This window comes from Schistocerca gregaria, chromosome X (assembly GCF_023897955.1).
Source record: "Schistocerca gregaria isolate iqSchGreg1 chromosome X, iqSchGreg1.2, whole genome shotgun sequence".
In the NCBI taxonomy this organism is placed as follows: Eukaryota; Metazoa; Arthropoda; class Insecta; order Orthoptera; family Acrididae; genus Schistocerca; species Schistocerca gregaria.
In genome coordinates, this window is record NC_064931.1 from 844,424,390 (window position 1) to 844,443,581 (window position 19,192).

A 19,192-nucleotide genomic window follows, 5' to 3' on the forward strand; every position below is an offset into this window, starting at 1 on the left:
ATGAAACTCCCTGACAGATTGAAACTGTGGGCCAGACTGAGACTTGAACTCGGGACCTTTGCCTTTCGTCTACTGTCTGAACTGCCCAAGCACGACTCGCGCCCCATCCTTACATCTTTACTCCTGCGAGTACCTTGTATCCTACCTTCCAAACTTCACAGAAGCTCTCCTGCAAACATTTGCGGAGCTAGCACTCCCGGAAGAAAGGACATTGCAGAGACATGGCTTAGCCACAGGCCGGGTGTTTGTTTCCAGAATGAGATTTCCACTCTGCAGCAGATTGTGCACTGATTTGAAACTTCCTGGCAGATTAAAACTGTGTGCCGGGTCAAGGTAGGAGACGAGGTACTGGCAGAAGTAAAGCTTTGAGGGCAGGGTATGAGTAGACCTTGGGTAGCTCAGACACTAGAGCACTTGCCTGCGAAAGGCAAATGTCCCAAGTTTGAGTCTCTCTCTGGCACACAGTTTTAATCTGCCAGGAAGTTTCATATCAGTGCACACTCCGCCGCAGAGTGAAAATCTCATTCTTCTATTCATGACGTTTATCTCTGTGGTGTGTATGTGTGTGTGTGTGTGTGTGTGTGTGTGTGTGTGCGTGTGTGTGCGTGTGCGTGTGTGGGTGGGTGGGAGGGGGGGGGGGGGGGGGAAGAGAGGGGGATCGCATTGTAGAGTGTTGAATATGAACGTAATAGCTGTTAGAGAGTGGTTGAAAACTTTCGTGACAGCTAATTTGACTAAGTTTCTGTGGGGGGTTCATGGATAATTGAGTGAAAAGGTTTTGGGTGGTGGTGGTATTATTATTATTATTATTATTATTATTATATTGGGTGGTATTATTAATTATATTTATCCTCTTTGGGAGCGTTATTCCATTATTTTATCTGTTAGTGTAAACAATACATTGTTTGGCATATCTACTTGATAATTCAACAGGGTTTTCCTTTCTGTTTTGGTTTTCTGTAAGTGGTAATTTTCTTGCAGTGTTAGGAGGTATTTTTTTCTAGTTGATTTTAATTATTTTCATGTTTTCTTCTCTAGTGGAGGGTTTTTGGTTATATTCTCTTAGGTGTTCTGCAAATTTGGAGTGGTTTGTCCCATACTTCCAGACTCTCATGTGTTCTTTGTACCTGACACCAAATGTTCTACCTGTTTTTCCTCTGTATCTGCCTTCACAAGTGTTACACTGTAGTTGATATTACCTGCTTTCTGGTATGTGTCTCTTTTTTTGTCAGTTTTGGAGTGTATTTTTGTATAGAATTGTCTGTTGTGTATGCTACGTTTATTCAAGCTGTTCCATTACCCCTCCACCATACATTTGAGTGGGGGACCTCTGGATATTGATTTAACAGGAGAGCAAGCCATATTTTTTTAAATATAAAATGGAGATTGCATTATGCACGGAAAACAACCTGTGGTGGTATTCCATTCCTTCCACATTTCTGGGGGCTGCCCCTAACACAGGATACAGATGCCTTCTGCAGTTGCTCGATGTGAGTCAGATGCTGCATTATGAAACTATGTTAACACAAAATATCATTGCACTTCATGGGGTAAATTGATGACGACATGCAAAGTGCATACCAGAATCCCATTGAAAAACAAAGAGTATCTACTTCCACAATGAAATTACAAATAATTTCAAGAATGTCTTTCCAAAAATGTTACATATACTTCCTGTACACCTCAAAGAGTGATGCCACAGTGTTTCATGTGACAGCTCATCTCCATAAATATGGTGTTACTATTTAAAAATTAATTTATAAATGGCTAGATCTATGTATGATACATATCTCTAATGCAAAATTGAGCAAAGAAATTTAGTGTCCATTTCGCGTATGGAGTTTCTGACATCACGGACTGGCTGTTATCACTTAAGGAGGTGTAGTTTTTGTGACAATAATCTTTGCTGTGAACTGAAAAACAGGGTGATAATTGCAACTTAAATGAAAAGTTAAGTATATTAATCCCACACACAATATAAATAACTGACAATATAATTAAGAGAGAAACATGATTTGATGTTGTGTGTAGCTCTCATTCTTCTACAACAAGGATGAGTTTATTCAATTGGAACTTTTGGTCACTCACAACTACCTGCATCCACTGTGAAGTTACCTTGGATTTTCATAACAAATTATGTATGTACATGGTCCAGTCACATTAATGTGACTACCATCTATGTTTGACATCAGTTTGTAATAATCACCCACAGATGGCAGGTGGCAGCACTAGCAGTGAAGGGGAAATACAGCACATTGGAGGGGCATGGAAAACAGTGCAGTCACTATCATATGCAGAAACGGAGCGATTTATCTGACAGCCAAAAGGCATGATCATTAGTTTTTGGTGCAAGGATGGAGGCATTTCTAAAATGGTACTGTTTCTACACTGCTCGTGTTCACGTATACTGCTATCCAAAACTGGCGCAGAGGCAGTTGTGATGCGCCATGGGTTATAGACAACAGGGCTGAACCAAGGGGCTACCAACAGTATCTTCTCAATGACCATTCAGCAAATGTTGCTGCTTATGGGCCTCCACAGCAGGCACCTGGTTCACGTACCCATGCTAACTGCGGGAGATCAGCAATGAAGACTTGAATTTGCACACCAATACTGAAACTGGACATACACTTAGTGGTGACACGTGACTTTTTTGGATGAATCACATTTTCTGCTCCACTGGACAGATGATCATTCATGTGTACGGCATGAAATGTCTGCAACTAAACAACCTGCAACAATCATCGGAAGGGTGCAGACTGGAGAGCATTCCATGGGTGGTCTCGTCATATTGGAAGGCACAATGGATCATCACAAGTATGCATCTATCCTTGGGGACCACACCCACCCCTACATGCAGTTTGTTTTTCCTCAGCACGATTTCATCTACCTGCAGGGCAACACAACAGGACACAGTTTGCTGCATACATGTGTGGTTTGAAGAGCACTAGCATGACTATCACACTCTCCTGGCCACAAAATACCCCAGATCTAAATCCAATCACTTTGTTTGTTTCATGGAATATCAACCGAGAAATTTAGCCCAGCTGGTCACAACCCTGGAGTCAGCATGGCTTCACATCCCTGTCAGTACCTCCCAGAACCTCACTGTCTCTCTTCCTTCACATCTTACAGCCCTCCACGTTAAAAAATATGGTTAAGCAGGTTTTTGACGGGCAGTCACATTAATGTGACTGGACAGTGTACAATGCAACACCAAACTACAAGCATAGCTTCTCTAATAGGGCAGCCTTTCACGCACAGTGCTCACCTACTGCTCATATGGAACTATGTGGGATACCCTAAATTATATAGAAGCATTTTCTTGACCTTAACATCACAAAATCCCTGCCTACACCCCCCTCCCTCCACTCTCCAGGTGGGGCAGGTTGGTTGGTTGGTTTGGGGGATTCAAGGGACCAGACTGTGATGGTCATCGGTCCCGGTGGAGCAGGGTCATGACCACCAAAGAACATTTAACTAAAAGCATATAACAGTTCCAAATTTCTCAATTGATTCTCAGAGAATAAAATAGTATAAAACTTAGCAGGGTCTAAAACAGCAACAAACGCTTAAAATTTATAAGCTGTGTTTAATGCAATACACTTCTCAGTTTCTTGCCTGACGGCTTGCCCACACGGATCAGCTTGTGGCCAGAACAGCTGCAGATAACATTCCATCAGTGTCTAGATGTCCAACAACAAATAAGACAGAGTTCACAGGCAGAACAAACAAATTATACAATGGTGATTCAAGCTAGACAGAAAGAAAAATACCTTCCACCAAAGAAAAAATAACAAAGAGTGTAGCATTTATCTTTTATCATTTGGATAATGTACTTTATGCTATGATAGCCTCTGCTATTATTTCCTGTTATTGTTCCTTCCAAAATTGTCATTACTAGGCCTTCATGTCTTTGCATATACCCAATACATATATTTCTCTATGAACTTAAAGTGGCAATAAGCATACTTAATCTTCATCACATCTGAATTCACTCCTATCTCATGCTGCTAGATACCATAACTGTATACTCCTGATAGTAACATTCAAGATATGGGGCACTTCTATCACATATTTTGCAGAGCTACCTATGACTACACCTACATCCACACTCTGCAAACCACTGTGAAGGGCATGGCAGAGGTACATCCTACTGTACCAGTTATTTTTACTTTTTTCCCCTTGTCCCTTCACGTACGGCAAGAAGGATGAATGTTAGTTTAAATGCATATGTGCATGCTGACAAAACAACCTAATCCCATCCTCACACTCCCTACAGTAGTGATACACAGAGGGTTATAGTATATTCTTAGTCACAATTTAAAGCCAGTTCTTGGAGCTATGTAAGTAGGCTTTCTCAGGATAGAATCTGTCATTCCAGTTTCTTTGGCATCTCTGTAACACAATCTCATGGTTCACACAAACCTGTGACATTTCATGCAGCCCTTCTGTGAATACATTCCATGTGCCCTGTTGGTCCTATTAGCTACGGGTCCCACACCCTTGAGCAATATTTAACAATGAATGATGAGTGATTTGTAAGCAATCTCCTTTGTAGATTGATTGCATTTCCTCAGTATTCTACCAATAAACCAAAGCCTCCCACAGGCTTTAACCACGAATGGGTCTATGTGCTTATTCAATTTCATATCCCTACAGTGTGTTAGAATGATTCTATATTTCTAAACATTTAAAGCAAATTGCCAATCTCTGCACCAATTTGAAATCCTATAGTGTTCTTAATCAGTAGTTATGCAGCTTCTTTCAGAGAGTACTTCAGTATAGGCTACTGCATCATCTGCATAAACTCTTAGGTTACTACTAATATTGTCCTCAAGATCATTAATATTAAACATGAACAGCAACAGTTCCAACACACTTTCCTGGGGCACACCTGATGTTACTTCTACATCTGTCAATGACTCCTTCCAAAGTAACCTACTGCATCCTCCTACCAAAAAAATACTCAATCCAGTCACAAATTTCGCTTGACGCCCCATACCATCAAACTTTTGGTAATAAGTATAGATGTGGTAATGCATCAAATGCATTTTGGCAATCAAGAAATACTACATCTACTGACAGCTTTGATCCAAAGCCGTCAGTATATCTTGTGAGAAAAGTGCGAGTTGCACTTCACATGATTGATGTTTTTGGAACCTATGTTGCTTGTCATGGAGCAGGTCACTCTGTTCACAATACCTCATTATGTTTGAGCTCAGAATTGCTCTAAGATGGTACAACAAACTCTTGTCAAATCTGCTGGACAGTAGTTTTGCGGATCATTTACTGGGCACAGCTTTTTCTTCGAGGGATCTGCAATAGATTACAGTTAAAAGATGGGCTAACTCAGCTGCACTTTTGGTACAGAATCTGATAGGGATTCCTCAGACCCGGGAGCTTTGTTCAGTTTTAATTATTTCAGCTGTTTCTCAATGCCAGTCACTAAGACTTATTTCACTCAACTTTTCAATGGTGGTGGTTGTTGTGGTCTCCAGTCCTGAGACTGTTTTGATGCAGCTCTCCATATTACTCTATCCTATGCAAGCTTCTTCATCTCCCAGTAGCTACTGCAACCTACATCCTTCTGTATCTGGTGTATTCATCTCTTGGTCTCCCTCTACGATTTTTACCCTCCACGCTGCCCTCCAATACCAAATTGGTGATCCCTTGATGCCTCAGAACATGTCCTACCAACCGATTCCTTCTTCTAGTCAAGTTGTGCCACAAACTTCTCGTCTCCCCAATCCTATTCAGTACTTCCTCATTAGTTATGTGATCTACCCATCTAATCTTCGGTATTCTTCTATAGCACCACACTTCGAAAGCTTCTATTCTCTTCTTGTCCAAACTATTTATCGTCCATGTTTCACTTCCATACATGGCTACACTCCATACAAATACTTTCAGAAACGACTTCCTAGCACTTAAATCTATTCTCGATGCTAAAAAAATTTACTTCTTCAGAAACGCTTTCCTTGCCATTGCCACTCTACATTTTACACCTTTTCTACTTTGACCATCATCAGTTATTTTGCTCCCCAAATAGCAAAACTCCTTTAATACTTTGTCTCATTCCCTAATCTAATTCCCTCAGCATCACCTGACTTAATTTGATTACATTCCATTATCCTCGTTTTGCTTTGGTTGATGTTCATCTTATACCCTCCTTTCAAGACACTGTCCATTCCGCTCAGCTGCTCTTCCAAGTCCTTTGCTGTCTCTGACAGAATTACAATGTCATCAGCGAACCTCAAAGTTTTTATTTCTTCTCCATGGATTTTAATACCTACTCCGAATTTTTCTTTTGATTCCTTCACTGCTTGCTCAATATAGAGATTGAATAACTTCGGGGAGAGGCTACAACCCTGTCTCACTCCCTTCCCAACCACTGCTTCCCTTTCATGTCCCTTGACTCATAACTGCCATCTGGTTTCTGTACAAATTGTAAATAGCTTTTCTCTCCCTGTATTTTACCACTGCCACCTTCAGAATTTGGAAGAGAGTATTCCAGTCAACATTGTCAAAAGCTTTCTCTAAGGCTACAAATGCTAGAAACGTAGGTTTGCCTTTCCTTAATCTAGCTTCTAAGATAAGTCGTAGGGTCAGTATTGCCTCACGTTTTCCGATATTTCTACGGAATCCAAACTGATCTTCGCCGAGGTCAGCCTCTACCAGTTTTTCCATTCGTCTGTAAAGAATTCGTGTTAGTATCTGCAGTCGTGACTTATTAAACCGATAGTTCGGTAATTTTCACATCTGTCAGCACCTGCTTTCTTTGGGATTGGAATTATTATATTCTTCTTAAAGTCTGAGGGTATTTCGCCTGTCTCATACATCTTGCTCACCAGATGGTAGAGTTTTGTCAGGACTGGCTCTGCCAAGGCTGTCAGTAGTTCTAATGGAATGTTGTCTACTCCCGGGGCCTTGTTTCGACTCAGGTCTTTCAGTGCTCTGTCAAACTCTTCACGCAGTATCGTACCTCCCATTTCATCATCATCTACATCCTTTTCCATTTCCATAATATTGTCCTCAAGTACATCGCCCTTGTATAGACCCTCTATATACTCCTTCCAGCTTTCTGCTTTCCCTTCTTTGCATAGAACTGGGTTTCCATCTGAGCTCTTGACATTCATACAAGTGGTTCTCTTTTCTCCAAAGGTCTCTTTAATTTTCCTGTAGGCAGTATCTATCTTACCCCTAGTGAGATAATCCTCTACATCCTTACACTTTTCCTCTAGCCATCCCTGCTTAGCCATTTTGCACTTCCTGTTGATCTCATTTTTGAGACGTTTGTATTCCATTTTGCCTGCTTCATTTACTGCATTTTTATATTTTCTCCTTTCATCAATTAAATTAAATATTTCCTCTGTTTCCCAAGGATTTCTACTAGCCCTCGTCTTTATATCTACTTGATTCTCTGCTGCCTTCACTACTTCATCCCTCAAAGCTACCCATTCTTCTTCTACTGTATTTCTTTCCCCCATTCTTGTCAATTGTTCCCTTATGCTCTCCCTGAAACTCTGTACAACCTCTTGTTTCGTTGGTTTATCCAGGTCCCATATCCTTAAATTACCACCTTTTTGCAGTTTCTTCAGTTTTAATCTACAGTTCATAACCAACAGATTGTGGCCAGAGTCCACATCTGCCCCTGGAAATGTCTTACAATTTAAAACCTGGTTCCTAAATCCCTGTCTTACCATTATATAATCTATCTGAAACTTGTCAGTATCTCCAGGCTTCTTCCATGTATACAACCTTCTTTCATGATTCTTGAACCATGTGTTAGTTACGATTAAGTTATGCTCTGTGCAAAATTCTACCAGGTGGCTTCCCCTTTCATTTCTTAGCCCCAATCCATATTCACCTACTACATTTCCTTCTCTCCCTTTTCCTACTGACGAATTCCGGTCACCCATGACTATCAAATTTTCGTCTCCCTTCACTATCTGAATAATTTCTTTTATTTCATCATATATTTCTTCAATTTCTTCATCATCTACAGAGCTAGTCGGCATATAAACTTGTAATACTGCCGTAGGCGTGGGCTTTGTATCTATCTTGGCCACAATAATGCGTCCACTATGCTGTTTGTAGTAGCTTACCCGCATTCCTATTTTCCTATTCATTATTAAACCTACTCCTGCATTACCCCTATTTGATTTTGTGTTTATAACCCAGTAGTCACCTGACCAGAAGTCTTGCTCCTCCTGCCACTGAACTTCATTAATTCCCACTATACCTAACTTTAACCTATCCATTTTCGTTTTTAAATTTTCTATCCTACCTATCCGATTAATTTTTCTTTCTTCTGATAATGACATCCTCTTGAGTAGTCCCCGCCCGGAGTTCCGAATGGGGGACTATTTTACCTCCGAAATATTTTACCCAAGAGGATGCCATCATCATTTAACCATACAGTAAAGCTGCATGCCCTCGGGAAAAATTACGGCTGTAGTTTCCTCTTGCTTTCAGCCATTCGCAGTACCAGCACAGCAAGGCCGTTTTGGTTAGTGTTACAAGGCCAGATCAGTCAATCATCCAAACTGTTGCCCCTGCAACTACTGAAAAGGCTGCTGCCCCTCTTCAGGAACCACATGTTTGTCTGGCCTCTCAACAGATACCCCTCTGTTGTGGTTGCACCTACGGTACGGCTATCTGTATCGCTGAGACACGCAAGCCTCCCCACCATCGGCAAGGTCCATGGTTCATGGGGGGTTTTTCAATGGTATGAGGATTAATTTAGGGCAGCGCTCCTGGATTTTCCTTTGTAAAGGAACATTTGAAAACAGAGTTAAGCTTTTCTGCTTTTGATCCTCTGGGTGAAAGACTAGTCTTCTCAACCTTCTCTGCCAGTTGCTGGAATGATCCAGTATGACCCCAGAGCCCAAATGATAGGTATAATTTTTTCCAACATGTGCCATAATCTGCAGCTGGTTGCACCCAGTTCCCTCCAGGGCTGTCGAAGTAGCCTCTTCAAGATGTTGAATGAGGCCCTCAGGCAAACACACTGAGTGCACGTCTCCTGACCTTGCTGACAGTTCCATAAGGGATATGATTATTCGTCATACAACTGAACTGCAGATGATTAACAGACCTCTGCTATTTTGCATTTGCCTCATCTTGACACAGGCAAAGCAGGTTTCCCAACAGGCGAAGTGAGTCTCACTGGCTCAGTTTCAGTGGTAGCTAGCACCTTGAACCTGCTGGTTAGGGTAACACCCTGAATCCTCCCTCGTCCCTCTTTATCACATACAGGACACCTAGACCTACCATTGAAATGCCACTCACAGTGAAGTGGATGACTAGTGATTGATCCCGTACTTTCTGCAGAGGAGACAGCATTCACAGGAGGAGACAGTACTTGTGATACCTTCGGTAAATCTGATACATGATTCTTAGGAGCTCTGGCAACACAATGATTCACAGCAGCTGCCAGTTGTTTGACAACAGTCAGTGAGGTCTCCAGTTGCTTACGAATGTCAACTAATTCGTTTCATGTTTGAGAACAGCATTCATACTGGGACTGCATTGAGGCTGGTGCAATGTTTTACAGAAGAGTTAACAAATAATTTTAAGCTTGGTAATTATTTTTTAATCTGTTGAGCTAAAAATATTACTAATTCCCTCTAATAATTGAAACAACTGCCACATAAAACAAGATATCTGTTAAGACAACAGAAAAACCGGTGGTAAAAATTACTAGTTTCTGAAATTGTTAAAAATCATTCAAATGTCAAGATCACACAAAAACTTTTTATTCAAGACAACTGGTGCAACAGTCTCATCATCTTCAGGTCTGTAAGAAAATGCAATACATGGACTATGTCTCATTTGATATAAAAGTTTTAGTTTGGTATTATAAAAAAACCTGAAGTGGACCTGTACATTTACATACCTTAAACATTTTTCTGCAGTAAAACATGTTCATTTTACACTGAAACTAATGCACAAGATGGCCAGTGGATAAAACTCAGCACATCATAAACACTTGTCATCACTAAAATAGTTAAAAACACACAGCTCCTTGTTAAAAGGCCATTTCCATATTCATGTTGGTCACAGATGCTTTTTACATAATGGAGTTGTATCTCATACGCCATTTAAAGGGGATATGTACTGTTTAGTACATGTCCAACATATATAAACAGATGTGCTATAGTGTACCATAGCTGTATCATGAAGCAAGCATATGTGAGCAATATGTGTATAGACATGGCCTTTTGGACAATGTAGTGTGTGTTTTTATATATTTTAAAAACATATGTTTGTCCATTTGACATCTTGTGCCTGAGGTTCAGCATAAAATGGACAAGTTATACTACAAAAAGTGTTTAAGGTATGTAAATGTATAGGACCACTTAGGGTTTTTTATAATACCAAACTGTATTTTATTTTCTTACAGACGGAAAGATGACAGCCAAGACTGTTGGAACCGGTTGTCTAGATTAAAAAATACTTTGTGCAATCTTGGCTTTTGAATGGTTTTTAACAATTAAAACAAATCGCCCTTAAATACTCTCATAATAAGAAAATTCAATAGTTCCTGAAAACTTTTTGAGATTACTAACAAGCTAAAACCAGCATAATCTAAGTAGGACTCACAGTGAGATGTGGCAGGAATGCAATGGAGTGTGTCACAGCTGCTTGTAAGTATTCAGTGACAGAGCACCATACACATGGTATGTTTTGTAGCATCAAGATGAAGTAATTGTGACAAATCATGAGGTGAATATAATGACATAATGGGCAATGTGTTTGGAATGAATGAGCCACTGTAATCCCAAAAGCTCAGAATAAATATTCTATAACAATAAAAATAATTCTGTGGCTAGTTACGTCCAGCCAAAATCACTGCTTGAAGTGTTAAGTAACTGTCGCCAAGTTTCCTTCTCACATCACTAGTGATACCTGAGTTTTTCCTCAGATCATATTTGTTGGGTTTGCAAAGTCACAATGCTTTGACCATATCGCCATAGTTTTGACTAAACATCAGCAATTGGACAATTAGCACCTCTTCTTTAAAAATTGATTCCTCTGATAACGTGTAATATCTCACTGACTGTGAAACTGTTAGCCATGTAACACTATCACAATAACATTTGCACAAGGATGAGGTTAGAGATTTCTCATGCTCTTGCTGAAAGAGCCTTCCCAGCACTCATCCGAAATAATTTATGAACACTAGAGATGCCTTGAGCAAGGATAGGCAAGCCAAAATTTGGATGTAGCCCTTTGCAAGTACGAATGTTATACTTTACTATTCACCTTTCTTAATTATTCCAAAAAATAGTTGGAAAAAAAGGTCACTACTTCAGACTATTCTTCTCACTCCCAGGGCATCTAATGATGAAAGAGCTGTCAAGACACTTTTTAAATTCGTGTTTAAAATAGATGTCAGCTTCTCTGTTAGGGTTAGTCCTTTTCTTTCTGAATATGTTATCCCAATTCCAAATATTTCTCATATTAATTTTGTATAAGCTCTTTCCGATAAATGCATCCTCTCCTCATGAAACACCTTTGTACATTCATGTGTCTGTATAGACCACTTATGTTTTTCCTTGTATTAAACTGACAAATCCTATCACTATAAAATATTCCTTGGACAAATAAATTACTAGCATCAACCTGGTACAAACTGCTGTGTTATGCCCCAATGATACTATTCTCAACAATGTCTTGCTTATCATCTCAATGACACACTTAAATTAAAACACATATTCAACTGATTGGTTTGTTGATTTACGGGGAGAGGACCAAACAGCAAGGTCATCAGTCCCATTGGCTTAGGGAAAGATGGGGAAGGAAGTTGTCCGTGCCCTTTCAAAGCAACCATCCTGGCATCTGCCTGAAGCAATTTAGGGAAATCACAGAAAACCTAAATCAGGATGGCTGGACACTGGTTTAAACCATTGTCCTCCCTAACATGTTAACCAATGCTCCACCTTGCTCAGTTATTCAACTGGCACAAGTTAATTCACCCAATTTTTCATGATATTCACTAATATTTTCGAAGAACAACTCCAACTGCAGGCCCATTAATGATACAGTATTTATTAATAAAGAAAATAAATTTCCTGATGAAGTATTTGTTTTGAAAACGTAAGTTCCACATTTACATTTTACGTCATTCTTTGTAACTAGTTTAATGGTTTGTTAGATTAAACCCATAAAAATTATTTAGCTATGACAATGCATTTAGTTTATCATCATGATGATATTTCTAGTTGTCCTAACTTGAAAAAATAGAAACTGGCATAAAAGTTTACCTTGCCATCCTGCACTGTCTTAAAGCCCATATAGACACACCTACATTCATTTTACAACTTCACAAGAGATTTAAATTGCGCATGAACTGGCATCTCACTTCTCATAAAAGTGCTGTTATTTTACTTACAGTTTTCCTGTTTGCAGTTAGTATCAATTTTCTCCAAGTCACATTGGTAGCAAGATCGGATTGTTCCAATTGAACTTATGCAATCTTCTCTTACTTCAAGGTGACTTCTCTTTTTAATTTAAACAATTGTTTTCCCCAACCAATCTATTTCAATTTTGGGGACATTCTGCACAATTTCCTGATGCAGCTGTTGCTTTGGCTCTCGATTCACATTTTCACCTTGTCAAAGCACTTTGCTGTTTCAGTTCTATGTTTTTTATCTACATTATAAATGTTCTCTTTATTTTTTAAATATATAATTTACTTGTTTGCTAACAAACTCATCTAGTAAACTCATATCACGCTCCACATAGTTCTTTTTCTCTTAATGAGTTCTTTGCTGATTTAATTTTACAATTAACACCCTGATTGTTTCTTTTCTGATTTTCTAATGCTTTAAAATAGCTTATACATCCCCAATATATTTATACATATCTTCCCAAAAATGTGAATTATTCTACTGCAAAATTAAAACTCACCTGATCCTCATAAAAACAAAATCATCATTTACGGTAAGCATTAACACAAAACAGTCATGATGATCATGCACCACATTATTTTCCATATTATATTTATATTGGAATACTATAATAATATTAATATGGCACTTGTATCTGTAATATTTACAATGTGAACAAAAGACAATCAGAGAAATATACTGAACATTCAAGAACTTTAGCTAGTTAGTAAAACCTTTCAGTAATGTCAATTACTTAGGCTTAATACAGGATCACCTTGCATCAATCAACTCTAATTACATGAGGGGTTCAGTAAGGTTTTCTCCTCAATGAAGAATCCTTGTTTTTTAATCAAGCAATAATTATCAACAAGCCAGTGTACAGCACAAAAATGTTTTATTCTTTATTTTTACATAAATCATCATTTGACTTTTTGTTTTACAATCCTTGCTGATGCAAAGATTTGGAATTAGTAAACAACACGATTCCACTAGAAATACACCACCATCAACATGGCAGAAGTATGAGCCACAAGAGAGGGCAAGTTGATGACAACACAACAAAATAAAAAAATAACCAAAACAAACACTGATACGCTAAATGGAGCTCCCTGGGATAGGGAATTTTAGGTGGAGATGTTCTTGTTACTAAACCCTCAAAAGAATTAAAAACTTGACAATATTAGACCAAAGTGGGAAAAGTGTATTTCCATCACAACATAATAATAACTATCCATTGCCCAGTGTACAAAAAAAAAAAAAAAAAAAAAAAAAAAAAAAAAAAAAAAAAAAAAACCCTGTAATGAAACACTGGCTGGCTTTGCCAAATCAAAAAAATCTGTCACCATCCAGTTTAACCTAGACCTGAGGCTACATTGCAGATCAATCTGTCACCACAACCTACATATGAGGCAAAAGACAGAACTATGGGAATAATAGTGTCAATGGTTAACAGTCGAAGCAAGACATCACTATCACAATATTCAATGTACCTGCTACCTTCACTACTACCACTGAAAATGATCCAAGCCATTGGCATTTTCAATGGCTCATCATCACCATTGCAGCTATGTAAGTCTGGTAAACAATGCAATCCAAACCATTACCCAAAAGAGCCACACAACATAGTATAAAAAAGTAAAAAAATACATAAACACAAATGTTGCAGATTCCACCTATGCAACACATGGCGTCCAGTTTCAAAGGATATCCCAATGGCTCAAAATTGTCACCAGACCCATCTGCAAATGATCTGTTATATTACACTATCAAACACCACGCCATTGTTATCGCTACTGACAGAACATGATGCACATGAGGAAATACTACATAACCTGGCTACATGTCCAGTTAAGGAACTACCAATGAAGTTATTAGGGCAGACTAATGGGAACTACACTTTATTGAAGAAAGGACAGTTAACATGGAAAAGGTAACAAACTTCAAAATACAAAAGAAATAAAACAATCAATTTCTGAGAACAGTTATCACAAGGAATATATTTAAATGCCAAATATGTGACTAGAAGTTTACTAAACCTAATACCACACTCCTTACACGAGGAAATAATTTTTCAAAGGCACACAACAGTTACTGCAGGATTTTGCATGTTCCATGCGTCATATTCACAACAATTTGTCATGATGTGGAATGTGTCAGTAGGTTTACAAATATGATAATTTTTTTTCCTGTAAAAGCAGGGGTACATGCTAGACTTTTACATAACTGGACTTTTCTTTTAATCTATAACAAAATTTGATACATGTGACACAATCACATACATACTATCTGCTCAGAAATCCACATACGGAGTATAAAGAGTTATCAAGTAGGAACAATATCAATTGGTTTTTAAAACTTTGACTATTTGCCTGCATCTTTAAAGCACAACACAGGTGTTCAAATATTTTTATGCCTGCACACCTAGGTTTTTTCTTGTGTAAGACTTAGGTTGGATTTTATGTTCCTGTTATATTTATGGAGGTTATGTTATTTTCAGTACCAAATTCAATATGTACTCAAAGTTTGTGTTAGTTACTTGTAAATTTCTCATGAAATTATTTGTCTTAAAACAACACAGGTATTTCTTTTTTTAATGTGTTCACTGCCTCTTGTGTTATTTCTACATGGAGTGCACTTATGGCTTAGTTTCAAAATTCCTTTCCTTTTATTCTGTTCTTGGCCCAGTTCTCATGCCATTAATTGAAGAACAAGAAGTACAGGTGGTACAACAACGAAAACTATCCAACTAGAATTTGGACTTAGTTCATCATCCTGCTACTGATGGTGTAAACTTTAGTTACAAGTCTAAACCCGATGTTATGTTAATAATTTACTAGTAAGTATTCTGTGAAGGATGCAAAAAAGTAACTTGTATCATAACTGAAGGGGACATTAAATTCAAAAGGAAATGTAAAGCAGAAGCCTTACATAAGGAAATATATTTCAAATCTGCCTGTTGACAGCATAGTACACACTATGGGCTAAATACACCATGGACCACACTACAGGTTTGATTATTACCACAACCTTTATTAAAAATTCACATTAGTTAGCTTTCTCAAGAAGCAACCATACTGTCACTTTACAAATTAACTAAAATACCCTACCTCCAACTTAGCTACCAATCAGACTGTAACCACCACAAAGATTTGAGAAAGGGAGTGGGCGGGGCCACATTAACAGATTTTCTAATCCAATGCAACTTTGCTTGCACAATTTACAACTACTAGATCTGTATTTTTTTACTATTTGCGTAACAACTCTATCCAAGTGGCAATTCATAAATGTCTATCGCTCTGTGCGGCAACGACGTTAAATGCATCAACCGATAGAAATGAAAACTAATTTTCTCATTCCTAATGTCAGAAAATGCAATAACTAATTACATAATACGTGGTGCTCATTCACGGTCATGTTGTAGGCACGTATTTAATGACTGGCATTTTTTGCCTTCTGCTTCACAATATATTTATTTCCTCATGACGTTTGTTTTAAATAGTCCACTGCAGTTCAAAAAGGAGAATTGTGTACATCATAATACCATAAGGACAAAATGCCATTCATTACACTGTATTAACGATGTCTTCGCCACAAAAAGAGGATGCACAATGTTGCATCGGAAGTTTTGGTCACTTACTCAATAATATAAAATTTCTAGCTGACAGTAAACAAAGGTTCTCCTTGACAACTTCCTCCAATTCCACTGCATAATCTCTGGTGACGTAAAGTATAAAAGGTGATAGGTACGAATTAGTAACTCATGTCTATGGCCTATATTTATTTAATTGACTAAAAACAAAACCTTGTAAATGCCCAGCATGTGGCAGTATTTAAAAATTGATTTGCTATTTGAATACAAAATGACTAGTTCCAAATCATTAGGTTTTATTGTAAAAATGATATGCAGCACATGAAACAAATGAACTAATGACCTACGTTTACATGACACAATAGGCAACATAATCTCCGGATAGTAAATATACGTAAACTGGTGCTAATGACACCACATGCTACGTAATTTCGGAATAGTATACAACACACACACACACACACACACACACACACACACACACACACTGTAACATCAAATAAGCTTGCTGAAAAGCACCAAAATCAGTGTTCTGTACCTAAAGTCACATCATATAAGAAAATTTAAACAATTGGATGCATGTTTTAACAAAGCGCAAACAGTACCAATTCATGTAAAAAGAAAACACAACGAAACAACCAATTCAAGACCAAAGATGTTAACTGAAAGCACGACAGACAGTAATCAAAGATACACTATTGTGGATTTTACAGGAGACACAACGGCAACCAACCTCAATGTCTGAATGAATTATTTATTTCGCCATAACATCATCAAACAGCAGTACAGGCCCGAAACTGGTTACAGCGAAATAAATCATTCATTCTGAAAGGGTTGGCGATTGCATATTTTTTCCAATTGTGCTTACGGAAACAGCCGCAGTATTCTCAAACGATAAGAGACAGAATACTCGAAATTTTTAACAGTAACTTGTATTGAAAATCATAGACACCAGGCTCTGTGTTCAGGTCCTGACGTGCAACCAGAGTTCAGGATTGTAGAAGATTGTGAAACCAGAGTACAAGGCTACGAAATACGAAGCTCCCCTGTTTTATGCAACTTCACTACTGCAGTGCTGCTAAGTGGCTGGTGTGTATAAACACGCTGAGAGAAGATTGCGTATTGTATATACGGAGTGGCGAAACACACTCTAAATGCAAATTAGAAAGTATCTCTGAGCTTACTGTGACGCTATAAGTTCTAGCAGCCACCAAAGATATAATCTGTTAATATAACAATAATGTTACAGCTGGGAAATAGTATCTTCAAAACATGTATACATTATGGCTTAATTTGACCGAAAGAGCGTTCCTACACTTTTTTTAACTCACTGGAACTAGTGAAAACCAGAGATTTAAAACAGTACAATAAATCGAAACATAACTATAATTTGACACCGCGCTGGCACCAGTGAACGTAGGCAACACATAGTACTCACCCCAGTTCCTGCACTCAGCTCTCATTCCTGTCTATGTAACGTCTTTCCTTGCGCTGCAAACAAAGAAGGTCGAACCTGTCATGAGGCTAACATCCAATAATAGTGTAATTTTCGTTCAACGTTTACGAATAGATTCTCATGTTAAGTAAATGGCAAAGACTTTTCTCTTTGGTTAATAAAATAGAAACTACTTATTGAATTCATGAGCTGCAAATACACCCATATTTCCAATAAGTCATTTATTCATTTGCCCACTATTTCCAGCAAATTGCTCCTCTGCCGCTTTCAAATTAATGTGAGCTTATTCATTCTCTCTCTTGTGCAGTAGTTTTCCTGTATATCTTGTTAATATAAGGGGTTGTTTGTGTTGCTGCTCCAGATGATAATTATACGAAATATTTGTCAGGATTTGCAAGCGGTGGGTCATTGAGGTAGGGCAATACGCGAACACGGAAAGTAAGTTTAAACAGTTTTATTAACAAAGGCTGATTATAAAACATGCATGCTACACACACCCATCATCACTGTGTCTGACATTCTAATTACGGTCGTATCGAAAGACTCCATGGTGAGCTAATAAAAGAGACATATTTGAGCCCGAGGCCATACTGGTTAATATGGGGCATTGCGAACTAAGTTGAGATAAGAAAATTACGGGCACGAACGAAACAAATGTATTGAAGAAACAGGACCAAACGCAGAAATAAAGTGCTAGCACACTTCATATATGGGAAAATTAACGCAGGCTCCATAGGATGAATTGAGAACACGTATGGGCTCTTACGGTGTGCTCAGATATCATGAGACATGAATCCACACGTAGATCTCAGGCGGTACCTCGAAAGAGTACCGCCCTTCAATAACGCCATAGCCACTTATCGAAGTATTAGGTGTTCCAGGACCAGCCAGCCAGCGTTCCAGCCAGTCAAAGTTCCAGCCAGCCAGCCGGCATGCCAGCCGGCCTGCCAGCCAGCCAGACAGCCAGCCTGTCTGGCTGCCTGCTCGCGGCTAAGAAACGCCGGGACTGGCGACAGATATGCACCCGTCTCAATGTTACACTTCCTTTCAACTCGTCCAAGTACTGCTCTGCCTTCCGCCGCCTTACCGGATCTAAATCCCCCCCTACTAACCTCTCCTTCATCATTACCATCCCATCCCTGACAACCTTAGTAAGGCCAGACACTTTGCCTCCTACCTGTCCGATATATTTACCCTCCCTGACGTTCCCCAGTTCTATTACTCACTCTTCCCAGATGTCCACGATCGAACTGACACCTCTGTCCCTCCCGTCGCCCCTGGCTTCCAGTACTTGGACAACATTACACCCAACGACCTCAATGCCCCCATCACTACTCAGGATATTATCACTACATTCAACATGAAGCGAAACACCACTCCCAGTCATGATCGTGTTACCTATTGCCAACTTCGTGTAGCTCCCGCCTCCTTCCCCTCCAATCCTGGCCAGACTATATAATGTGGTCTTGTCCAACGGCTGCTACCCTGGCCTGTGGAAAACCTCCCATATCCTGATGTTCCTCAAACCCGACAAACCGCCATCTGCTGTCTCCTCCTAACATCCCATCAGCCTTACCTCGGTCTTCAGCAAGGTCCTGGAATCCATGCTAACCCGACGCATCCACCAGCATCTCCGCCAGCTCTGCCTCCTTCAATTTACCCAGTGTGGCTTTCGACCATCATTCTCTACCAATGACCTTCTCCTTCACCTCACTCATCTCCTCTGCTAACAGCTCAACTCCCGTCGCT

At 39.1% G+C, this 19,192-nt stretch overlaps 1 protein-coding gene across 6 annotated transcripts in view; it reads right to left on the minus strand.

Moving 5' to 3' along the window:
- LOC126297452 (MAP3K12-binding inhibitory protein 1-like) overlaps positions 1-16,653 on the minus strand; it is a 100,805-nt gene extending 84,152 nt beyond the window's left edge. Inside the window, exon 1 of one of the 6 annotated variants that reach the window (XM_049988310.1) lies at positions 16,526-16,653. Coding sequence is in view for 2 of the 6 variants with exons in the window: in XM_049988308.1 (XP_049844265.1) it covers positions 15,785-15,802 (18 nt within the window). In the remaining 4 variants the exon portion in view is untranslated. Of the gene's footprint in view, positions 1-15,784; positions 16,294-16,334; positions 16,483-16,525 lie in introns of those variants that run through there. The other 5 variants (XM_049988309.1, XM_049988312.1, XM_049988311.1 and 2 more) reach the window with 5 other exon arrangements.
- Between the last annotated feature and the right edge of the window lie 2,539 nt (positions 16,654-19,192).